Below are 12,170 nucleotides of genomic sequence, written 5' to 3'. Positions count from 1 at the left end.
TTAAGTTTCTTCTCAATGGTGACCCCCAGGATGTTGATGGTGGGGGATTCGGTGATGGTAATGTTGTTGAATGTCATGGGGAGGTGGTTATCTTTGTGTCATTGGCAAATTTGGATATATGGCTTTCTATGCCATTGTCCAAGTCATTAATAAATACAGGAAACTCTTGATTTACCGGCACCTAAATAACCGGAAATCTCTGTTAACCGTCAAAATTCAGGAGTAGGTTCAGGTAAGTTTTACTTCATATTAGTGGCCATTCCTGGATCTGTGGCTGTGTAACCGGGATTCCTGCACTTGTTGCTAAGCAACAGGAACGCTTGGTCTGTGGCCGGGGTTCCTGCGCCTGTTGCTAAGCAACAGGGAAGCCTGGATTTGTTGCTGTGTATGGAGCTCTCGTACCTTTTACTATACCTCTCTGTAATCCGGACTTTTTGATAAACCGGCACCACGCCGGTCCCATCGGTGCCAGATAAAAAAAAAGTTTCCTGTACTATGAATAGTTGAGGCCCCAACACAGATCCCTGCAGGACACCACTAGTCACATCCTACCAATTAGAATACCTGCCCAATATCCCTACTGCCCGTCTCCTGCTGCTCAGCCAATTTCCTAACCAAGTCAATAATTTGCTGTCAACTCCTTGGGCTTCTACCTTAGTTAACAGGGGTTAGGAACCTGAGCATGGAGACAGAGGAAAGGGAAACAAGGATAAAAGCAAAAGATAGGAAGGAGAAAAACAAAAGTGGCAGTCAGAGAAATCAACGGTTTAAATCAATCGTGGCCGCAGTAAATAATAATTCTAATAGGTCGAAGAGCGTTAAAAAAACAAGCCTGAAGGCTGTGTGTCTTAATGCGAGGAGCATTTGTAATAAGGTGGATGAATTGGCTGCGCAAATAGAGGTAAACGAATATGATTTGGTTGGGATTACAGAAACGTGGCTCAAGGATGGCCAAGACTGGGAACTCAACATCCAGGGGTATTCGATATTCAGGAAAGATAGGCAAAAAGGAAAGGGAGGTGGGGTAGCATTACTGGTTAAAGAAGGGATTAACACAATTGTAATGAAGGATATTAGCTCTGATGATGTGGAATCTGTATGGGTAGAATTGAGAAATACTAAGGGGAAGAAAACGTTAGTGGGGGTGGTATATAGACCTCCAAACAGTAAGGCGGAGGTTGGGGAAGGCATTAAAAGGGAAATTAAAGAAGCGTGCAATAAGGGCACAGCAGTCATCATGGGTGACTTTAATCTACATATAGATTGGGCCAATCAAATTAATAACAATACTGTGGAGGAGGAATTCCTGGAGTGTTTACGGGATGGTTTCCTGGACCAATATGTCGAGGAACCAACCAGAGATCAGGCCATCTTAGACTGGGTATTATGTAACGAGAAACGATTAATGAGCAATCTTGTTGTACGAGGCCCCTTGGGTCGGAGCGATCATAATATGATCGAATTCTTCATTAAGATGGAGAATGAAGTAATTGACTCAGAGACTAGGGTCCTGAATTTAAATAAAGGAAACTACAATGGTCTGAGGAGCGAGTTGGGTAGGATTAATTGGAGAATGGCACTCAAAGGGTTGACAGTGGATAGGCAATGGCAAACATTCAAAGACAGGATGGATGAGCTACAGAATTTGTTCATCCCAGTTTGGCATAAAAATAAAACAAAAAAGGTGACTCAACCGTGGCTAACAAGGGAAATTAGGGATAGCATAAGATCCAAGGAGAGGACATATAAATTGGCCAGAAAAAGCAATAATCCTGAGGATTGGGAGCAGTTTAGGATTCAACAAAGGAGGACAAAGGGATTAATTAAGAAAGGGAAAAGAGAATATGAGAGTAAGCTTGCATGGAACATAAAAACTGACTGTAAAAGCTTCTATAGATATGTGAAGAGAAAAAGATTGGTGAAGTCAAGCGTAGGTCCCTTGCAGTCAGAATCAGGGGAATTTATAATGGGGAACAAAGAAATAGCAGACCAACTAAATACATATTTTGGTTCTGTCTTCACAAAGGAGGACACAAATAACCTCCCAGAGATGCCGGGGAACATAGGGTCTGATGAAAGGGTGGAACTGAAAGAAATCAGTATTTGTAGGGAAATGGTGTTAGGAAAATTGATGGGACTGAAGGCCGATAAATCCCCAGGGCCTGATAATCTACGTCCTAGGGTACTTAAAGGATCGGCCCTAGAAATAGTAGATGCATTGCTGGTCATCTTCCAGAACTCGATAGACTCTGGAACAGTACCCATGGATTGGAGGGTAGCTAATGTTACCTCACTATTCAAAAAAGGTGGTCGAGAAAAAGCGGGGAATTATAGACCAGTAAGCCTGACATCGGTAGTGGGGAAAATGCTAGAGTCCATTATAAAAGATGTAATAGCAGAGCACTTGGAAAGCAGTGACAGGATCGGACAAAGTCAACATGGATTTACAAAAGGTAAATCATGCTTGACTAATCTACTGGAATTTTTTGAGGATGTAACTGGTAAAATAGATAAGGGAGAACCAGTAGATGTGGTGTATTTGGACTTTCAGAAGGCTTTCAATAAGGTCCCGCATAAGAGATTAGCGTGCAAAATTAAGGCACATGGGACTGGGGGCAAGGTATTGACTTGGATAGAGAACTGGTTGGCGGACAGAAAGCAAAGAGTTGGAATAAATGGGTCGTTTTCCGAGTGGCAGGCAGTGACTAGTGGGGTACCGCAAGGATCGGTCCTAGGACCCCAGCTGCTCACAATATATATTAATGATCTGGACAAGGGAATTGGATGTAATATCTCCAAATTTGCAGATGACACAAAGCTGGGTGGGAGGGTATGCTGTGAGGAGGATGTCATGAAACTCCAGTACGATTTGGACAGATTGGGTAGAAACATGGCAAATGCACTATAATGTGGATAAATGTGAGGTTATCCACTTTGGTGGCAAAAACAGGAAGGCAGATTATTTGAATGGCAATAGATTGGGAGAAGGGGAAGTGCAAAGAGACCTGGGTGTTCTTGTGCACCAGTCGCTGAAGGTAAGCATGCAGGTGCAGCAGGCGGTTAAGAAGGCAAATGGTATGTTGGCCTTCGTAGCAAGAGGGTTCGAGTACAGGAACAAGGATGTCTTGCTACAGTTGTACAGGGCCTTGGTGAGACCGCACCTTGAGTATTGTGTGCAGTTTTGGTCGCCTTACCTGAGGAAGGACGTTCTTGCCATGGAAGGAGTGCAGCGAAGATTCACCACCAGGCTGATACCTGGGATGGCAGGAATGACGTATGAGGAGAGACTCTGTCGATTGGGCTCATACTCACTGGAGTTTAGAAGATTGAGAGGGGATCTCATCGAAACCTATAAAATTCTGTCAGGCCTGGACAGACTAGATGCAGGAAGGATGTTTCTGATGGCCGGGAAGTCCAGAACCAGGGGTCACAGTCTAAGGATAAGGGGTAAGCCATTTAGGACTGAAATGAGGAGGAATTTCTTCACCCAGAGAGTGGTGAACCTGTGGAATTCTCTGCCACAGAGGGCGGTGGAGGCCAGTTCATTAAATATATTCAAGAAAGAGTTGGATATATTTCTTAAGGCTAAAGGGATCAAAGGGTATGGGGAGAAGGCAGGGACAGTGTACTGAATTTGGATGATCAGCCATGATCTCATTGAATGGCGGAGCGGGCTCGAGGGGCCGAATGGCCTACTCCTGCTCCTATCTTCTATGTTTCTATGTTTCTTATGTGGGACTTTATCAAATGCCTTCTGGAAGTCTATGTAAATACCATCCATAGACATTCCCCTGTCCACTACTTTACTCACCTCCTCAAAAAATTCAATCAGATTTGTCAGGCATGACCTACCTTTCATAAATCCATGCTGGCTCTCCGATCAACTGAAAATTTTCAAGGTGCTCAGTCACACTATCCTTAATTATAGACTCTAGCAATTTCCCCGACAACAGATGTTAGGCTAACTGGTCTATAATTCCCTGGTTTCCCTCTCTCGCCATTCTTAAATAGCAGAGTGACATAGCAATTTTCCAATCTAAAGGAACGGTTCCTGAATCGAGAGAACTTTGGAAGGTTATAGTTAGGTCATCTGAAATGTGCTCACCCATTTCCTTTAAAACCCTGGGATGGAAACCATCTGGTCCTGGGGATCTGTCACTCTTTAGTGCCATTATTTTCTTCATTGCTGTTATTTTACTTACGTTAATTTTATTGAGTCCCTGTCCCTGATTCAATATTAGTTTCCTTGGGATTTCTGGCATGCTATCCTCTTCCTCTACTGTAAATACTGATGCAAAGTAATTATTCAACATAACAGAAAATGCTGGAAAAACTCAGCAGGCCAGGCAACATCCGTGGAGAGAAAATACGACGTTTCGGGTCTAGCCCTTTTTCAAAGCTGGAAAGGAAATGAAATAGATCGAAAGGCAGGGCTGGGAGAGAACAAAAGAAGTGAAGAGACATTAAGAGGTATTCAAAATGAGACGAGATGGTGATAGGACTAGTGGAGACAAAAGGCGGCGCTAGATTAGGTGTGAAATTTTCTGGCAGAATGAGAGACAGCTGCCATGTGGGAGAGAGAAAAAAAGACGGGGGGGGGGGCCAAAACAAAGATGTGGATAAAATATAAGCAAAAATGTAATGGGGGCCGAGGTTATGATCTGAAATTGTTGAACTCGATGTTGAGTCCGGAAGGCGGTAAAGTGCCTAATCGGAAGATGAGGTGCTGTTCCGCGAGCATTTTCTGTTGTTATTTCGGATTTCCAGTATCTGCAGTATTTTGCTCTCGTACTAATTATTCAACATGTCCACCATTTCCTTATCATCACTGACAATATCACATCTTTCAGTTTTTAAGGGGCCAACATTGCTCCCGACTATCCTCTTTTTCCCCAATATAATTGTAAAAATTCTGTGTTGATTTTGATATCCCTTGCAAAGTTTCTTTTCATACTCCCTTTTTGTAGCTCTTCCTGTCTGTTTTGTTGTGGCCCTTTGCTGTTCTTTATATCCTTCCCATTTACCAGGATCTGTGGTATATTTTGCTTTTTTGTATGCTTTTTCCTTTTAGTTTTATGCTGTCCCTTTAGTAGCTCCCGGTTAAGCAGTGCCTCGATTTCAAAATTCTCATGCTCATTTTCAAATTCCTCCATGGCCTCGCCCCTTCCAATCTCCTTCACCCACCCGTTTCCCCCCACCCCCCGCCCCGAGATATCTGTGCTCCTCAAATTCTGCCCTCGAGCATCCCTGATTATAAATCGCTCAACCTTTGGTGGCCATGCCTTCTGTTGCCTAGGCCCTAAGCTCTGGAATTCCCTGCCTAAACCTCTCCGCCTCGCTACCTCTCTTTCCTTCTTTAAGACGCTCCTTAAAACCTACATCTTTGACCAAGCTTATGGTCACCTGTCCTAATTTATCCTTATGTGGCTCGGTGTCAAATTTTTTGTCTTAAAATACTCCTGTGCAGCGCCCTGGGGCGCCATATAAATACAAGTTGTTGTTGTTAGTCATCCATGGCCTTTTTTTGGCAAGTTGAGCTCTTGCCCCTCGGGTATAAACTGGTTCTGTACAACTTGAATTATTTTTTGAACATCTCCCACTGACCTTCTGTCGTTTTACCCATTAACAGATTTGCCCAGTTTACAGTGGACAGTCTCATCCCATTGAAGTCAGCCTTACCCAAATCTAGAATCTTAGTAACTGTTTCGCGTTTCTCCCTTTCAAACGCTACGTTGAACTCGATCATGTTATGATCGCTGTTGGATAAATGTTCACGCAGTTAGGCTGTTAACTAAATCTGGCTTATTACTCATTACTAAATCTAATATGGTATGGCCCCTTGTTGCCTCTAGGACATATTGTTGCAGAAAACTATCCTGGACACAAAAAATTCACAACATTTTTGACAGGTGCTAGTCTGCTTACCCCAATCTATATGAAAGCTAAAATTCCCTATTAAAACCACTCTGCTTTTGCTACACGCTTGTCTAATCTCTGCATTTATACAATCTAGCACTTCACAGCTGCTACCAGGGGGCCTATACACAACTCCCACCACAGTCTTAAATCCTTTCCCATCTCTTAATTCTACCCATAAAGTCTCCACTGTCTGCTTACCTCTCGTTATATCCTTGCTTATCATTGAAGTACATGCAGTAAATGGCATTTAAAGAATCAACTTTGTTTTAAACAACGAAAGCAGCAAAGAAGCAAGCAGGTAATCAAATGGCATCACATCTATTTTGTCTGTAAACTTGGTCTTTCTTATTGTATTGTATCTGTGAGCTCCCATTAAGCAGAAACCCACCAAAGCACATACCCAATGTTGAAAGCAAGCACAAAGTGTAAATTTATTTAGAACACAGTGAATAATGTAAACATTTTTTGAGGCAGAGTGTTCAGTTCCACTGGCATTTGCACTTGAAGCTAAACTGGAACATCCTGGATAGTTTATGACTTAAAACCTGGTACTACACATTCAGCAGAAACTTGGTGGAATAACCTATGATTTTTATGCAAGTACTCTTCAATTGGTTAGTTGCCTGCTCTGAATACAAAGATGCATAAAATAGCTTTAATGAAGTCATTACCAAACCTATTGTACTGGGATCTATCAATGTTTTCTGAAATTTGTGAAAGCTAAGAGGTTTCCCAAATGCTATTCCTACCTGTCTGAGGTAAAGAAAAAAACTGGAATACTGGCCCGCCTCTGGCAGGTAGGAGAGGAAAACTGTAATGCAGATAAGTAGAACTGTTGAATCTTGGCCAACCTTCTTGAGGGACTGGGGATAAAAAAATATTTACATGCATGAGTGTCAACCAGTACATTCACATCAAAGAAGCCAATTTTATGCTCCTGTCTTTGAAAACGAAATAGCTTTGATAATACATGCAGCTACAGCAGAGCAAAACACAATCACCTTTTTAAATGTATAATAAAATGCCGAGTGAAGCAAACAAGAACATGACTTCAATATTGCAGAAACTCAACTTCATTCTGTATTTTTGGTTTACAGTTTCAGGTATTTGTAAAGCCCAGAAAGACACTATCCACTAAGCAGAACGGTCTTCCTCAACAGCTCAATTACAGGTCTGAAGATGGCCAAATTAGCATTAGTTAATTTTCTAATTTTCAGCGGACATTGTCAGAAAAGTGTAATAAATATACGAATGGTTCAACACGTAAACTGAAGTGGTTCCAGTTAAAGCCGTATTTGCGAATGTAATCAAGAAACCTATTAAAAATTTAAATTGGGAGAAGTTAAAGACTCAATATTAAGGTGTATTCGAATTTTTCTTACACAGTAATTCGAACACCTTCAATTTCTAATACAAAGTCCACGTCACACTTACCGCAAATGGGTCAGCTTGCTCCCAAGAGATGGGAGCTCCCCAAGAGGCAGGCCGCATCTTTTCAGGGAGAGATTCTGGTACAGCCACCAATATAAAGCAGATATCCAGCAGAGCAATTGCCGTAGCAAGAATAACCACAAGATTGTCCCCATAAATTCGGCCAAGATATGCACCGATGGCCGGGCTAGTAACCAAGCTTGCAGCAAATGTGGCCGAAACCTAGTAATCGTGAAGATAAGAATAACTATTGCAGTCCAAAGATTAATATATTGCAAGAGAAAGACAGAATACACAGAGCAGCAAATAGGTTATTCAGCAAACCTTGGACTTTTAAAAAGTTATTCTGGTCTTAGCATAAAACTATAACTGGAAGATTGCTTCCCTTAGTTTGTAATCAATTCTTCAGTAAAACACAGGATACTGCTTTTTGGAAAATACACAATTGGATATTGTTCCAAAGTAAAACATCAGACAGCATTTCTTCCCTTTGGAATGAGGAAAATATGGGATCAGAAACTCAGCTCAGGATGCCAAGTTTGTGAACAGTCTGGTTCAGGCCTGAGCCGGTGCCCCAGGTGGGGGATGGAGTTGGTGGCAGGGGCTGAAGATGGTAGCTTCAGTCTTCCCAATGTTTAGCTGTAGGAAATTACGGCTCATCCAAAATTGGATGTCAAACAAGCAGTGGATGTGTCGAGAGAGGTGGCGGAGAGGCAGAGGTGGGTGTCATCAGTGCATGAGTAGAAACCAACCCCATGTCTATAGATGAGGTCACCATGTCTATAGATGATGTCACGAAGCAGCAGCGAGTAGGTGAGGAAAAGGAAAGGGCTAAGCATGGATCAATTGGTGACTGTGCGGGAGTGAGACGAGAAACCATTGCTAGAGATATTCTGGCTATGCCCAGATAAGGATGAGTGGAACCAAACAAGGAAGTCCCATTGAGCTGGACAATAGAGATGGTGTTGCAGGAGGACAGTGTGGTAGACCATATTGATGGCTACATACAGGTTGAGGATCACCGGGGGGGGGGGGGGGGGGGGAATAATGCATGATGGTCAGTCACAGAGGATCTCATATGTGGTTAAAGACATTTTGGTTCTGTGTGACGGGCTGAAACCTGATTGGAGCAATTCAAACAGTGACTTGTAGGAGAGATGGGCATGGATTTAGAAGGCAACAACGCACTTGAGGATTTTGGAAAAGAAAGGGAGAAGTGATAGGAATAATGTAACTAATTTATTGATGCAACAGATCACATGGCTGATGGTGGAAGAGACACGGCTTCATATGTGTAATACTATGAGCAACCCAAGTGAAAATGTTTTGTCACATCAGTGCAAGTCATCACAGAGCTTTAATGTACATCACACTAATATTCTAAATAAAATTTTGTTTTTCCACCAAATAGTATTTTCAAATTACTTTTCCAGCTGTTAAAGTATCCTAAATTAAATTAGTTTGGCACAGTACAAAACAGCATGGTTTCACTTACCAGTCCATAGGCCATACTTCTTTCATGTTCCTGGGTTATGTCAGCCACATAAGCAAATACCACAGAGAAGGTCACAGCAAACACACCAGACACAGAGATAACTGCAAAATACCACCTAAGAGGGAAAATATACAATCAGAAACAATTTTGTACAGGAAAAACATGATTTGCAATTTTTGGAAGAGTTATGAAGTCAAAAGGAATTTTAAACAAAGGAAGAGGAAGTCAGAAGAAATATAATTCCAGCAGAGGATTATTAGAGTATAGAATGCTTTACCGCCATAGAGGCAAAGACTAAGGCATTGCTTAAAAGGGAATTAGATAAATATTTGAAAAGGATACAGAGAAATGGCAGAATAGGATTAAAGTAGATAGCTTCAGTTGAAGAGCTAGCGCTGGCCCAAATGGGCTGAAAGGCCTCCTTTGTGCTCTAACTTCTATGATTCTATGAAATTATGCCATGAACCTATTCGCCCATCAAACAGGTTTTCCAATAAACCATGAAGGAGTCTAGATTTATCTGGCAGAGGTGAATAACCACAGTTAATTGTTCAATACTATTGTATAGGAGCTTTAGAACCAGTCTGGGCTCCTGTGCTAATTCCTTCTCCACATTATTAATGAAAATTACAAACAAATTCTTGCAAGTATTTAGAACATCTTTCAGGGCATCCTAAGCATCATCAGTAAACTATAAATACATGCTCTCTTCCCAAATCTCACAAAGCTATTACAAATTGCAAGTCTTTGAAAAGTGAAAGTCTTGGATATTAATATGTATGTATTTGTGCTTTTTTCAGGTTAAACGCTTGTTCCTTCATCTCGAGCACCATGTGGAGTAGGAAAAATATGCTGAAATAACTAACTGAGACTCATTTTTGTTTGTAAATATTTTGATCGAGATAATCTGTTAGGGGGAAAAAAAAGCACAAAAGTGGTATTCACACTAAGATAAGTGGGTTGTGTTGTAAACATTTGCTTGATGTTACTTCACATACAAATCAAATCAAAAATTAACCTTCCTCCAATTCAGAATCTCCAACAGCATTTCCTTAACTTGAAAAGGAAAAGTATCTTCAATTATAAGTGACAAAATTACAAGAACTTTGAACTAGTTACTTTCAAAGTCAGCTATTATTTCCACTGCACATAAACACATATATATACTTACCACGGACTAATCTTCATTAAAGGAATAGGAGCACAGGTGAAAAAGACAGTTAGCAGCAGAAAAGACTTTCGCCCCCACACATCTGAAAGTGCGCCTATCAACGGTGCGCTCAGGAATGACAGCAATCCCTGTAGAAAAAAAAAACACTGATAGAAAGTTCTTGTTCAACTTTATTCTGTTCAAATAGGTACATGATGCAAATTAAATTGGACCCAAAATCTTATGTCACTGCACTGCAACGGCTCTTTCCTCCACTTGAAATTATTACTGCAACAACAGAAAATAATGCTAACCAACAATAAGAACAAACTTGCATTTACAATTGCTGACTTGGTATAGCCAAAGGAGTGGAATGTTACATTACTTATCGTATGACTTCATTCTTGGAATGCAGTTCAACCTCCACATGCAAATAAATACCTCTAGCGGAGAAGAGTGTAAGGAACCAAATGGGGAAATGTCCTTGTTAGAGCTTGTTGGCATCCAGGTGCTACATAGGCTAGTTGTCTACTGCAACTTTCAAAAATAGACTAACTGGTCATTCATCACACTGCTGCTTCTGGGGTCTTTCTAGCTGCTTTGCTTTCCTACATAAGTCACTGCGCTTCAAAATAATTTATTGTATGTGAAGTGCTTTAAGAAGTTTCTAAGAAATGTGAAAAGGCACTTTTTAACTGCAAGTCTCTTTTAAGTTGTTCTGATACGTACATCAGTTCCTCACTGGAGGAAACAGCCAAGAGTTACTTCAAAGAACTTTAAACACAGAACCAAAATATAAAGCTTCAAGCTCATCGGACCCAAGTCACGGGGAACTTTGTGGAGTTAAACTAAATTCGAAGAATATAGGTGATCTAATGTCCCTCATTTGTTTAACTTCCATATACAATTGTGCATCAAAGTGGAGAGGGGAAGGGAGAGAAGAGAATCTTGCCAGTATCTTAAATAGTTCATTAGAGTCAGGGATTAGTTTCCTTAGACTGAAAGCTAACTCAGAGATCCTATTTTCGAAAAAGGGGATAAATCAGAGTCAAGGAACTACAGACCTATCAGCCCAACATCCATTATTGGGAAGATGCTGGAAGGGATCGCAAGAGATGCCCTTTTATGATCTGGGAAAGGGAAGGGTCCATTAAAAATACACAACACGACTTCTGGAAAAATAGGTCGTGCCATACAAATTTGATACCGTTTTTTGAGAAGTCACTAGGATAGTGGATGAGGGAAATCCAGTAGACATTGTCAACTTGGACTTTCAGAAAGCCTTTGATAAGGTACCTCACACTAGGTTCCTCCACAAGATAGAACTTTATGTTAACAGTAGGAATTTGATACACTGGATTAGGAATTGGCTCCAATACCGCAGCTAGAAAGTTGTAGTTAACGGAAGTGGTTCAACCCGGAGGCATGTTACTACTGGGGTCCTCCAGGGATCGATCCTAGGCCCGCTACTGTTCACTGTCTTTATTAACCATCTGGACAGTGATGTTGGGAGTATGGCCAGTAAGTTTGCAGATGACACCAAAGTCTATTCAAGGGTTAAGACAGTAAAAGAGTGCAATCAAATGCAAAAAATTTTAGATGTGCTACAGGGGTGGGCCAAACAATGGCAAATGGCATTTAACTTAGATAAATATAATGTCATATATGTTGGTAGGGCCAACACAGAATACACATATCATTTGCAGGGAACAATACTGAAAGTGGTTAAGAGAGAAAAAGATCTAGGTGTTATTATGCACAGATCACTGAAGGTTCATGACCAATGTAGAGAAGCTGTAGCTTAAGCTAACAGGGTATTGGGTTGTATTAATGGAACCACAGTATCAAAGGACACCACTTTGTCTCTATACAGGTCGCTGGTCAGACCACATCTAGAGTACTGCACCCAGTTTTGGTCTCCCACATAGTGGGAGTTAAAGTGGCCATGGAAAAGGTCGAGAAGAAAGCTACAAGTACGATTCCTAGCTTAAAGAACCTCAGCTATTTACATAGGCTTAAGGACCTTGATCTATTTACTTTAGAGCAGCTTATACCTAGAAGAGACCCGATAGAGGTCTATAAAATAATTGAAGGGCTGGATAGTGTCCCTATTGATAGATTATTCCAGTTTAACAGATTGGGGAGGACCAGGGTACAGAGTTTAAACTATGCAAG

General features: G+C 41.2%; 1 protein-coding gene across 1 annotated transcript in view; it reads right to left on the bottom strand.

The window, feature by feature from the left end:
- The window catches only part of slc71a1-1 (solute carrier family 71 member 1-1), a 31,357-nt gene that overhangs the window by 9,842 nt on the left and 9,345 nt on the right, over window positions 1-12,170 (bottom strand). Inside the window, exons 4-7 of the mRNA XM_085982480.1 lie at window positions 10,017-10,144; window positions 8,846-8,960; window positions 7,354-7,572; window positions 6,669-6,782 (exon numbers count right to left, since the gene is read on the bottom strand). Coding sequence (XP_085838606.1) covers window positions 6,669-6,782; window positions 7,354-7,572; window positions 8,846-8,960; window positions 10,017-10,144 — 576 coding nt within the window. The remainder of the gene's footprint in view (window positions 1-6,668; window positions 6,783-7,353; window positions 7,573-8,845; window positions 8,961-10,016; window positions 10,145-12,170) is intronic.

Source organism: Somniosus microcephalus, chromosome 3, assembly GCF_052327205.1.
Source record: "Somniosus microcephalus isolate GS21.2 chromosome 3, FLI_Smic_1.0, whole genome shotgun sequence".
NCBI classification, from domain to species: Eukaryota; Metazoa; Chordata; class Chondrichthyes; order Squaliformes; family Somniosidae; genus Somniosus; species Somniosus microcephalus.
This window is presented reverse-complemented; position numbering and strand designations above follow the sequence as displayed.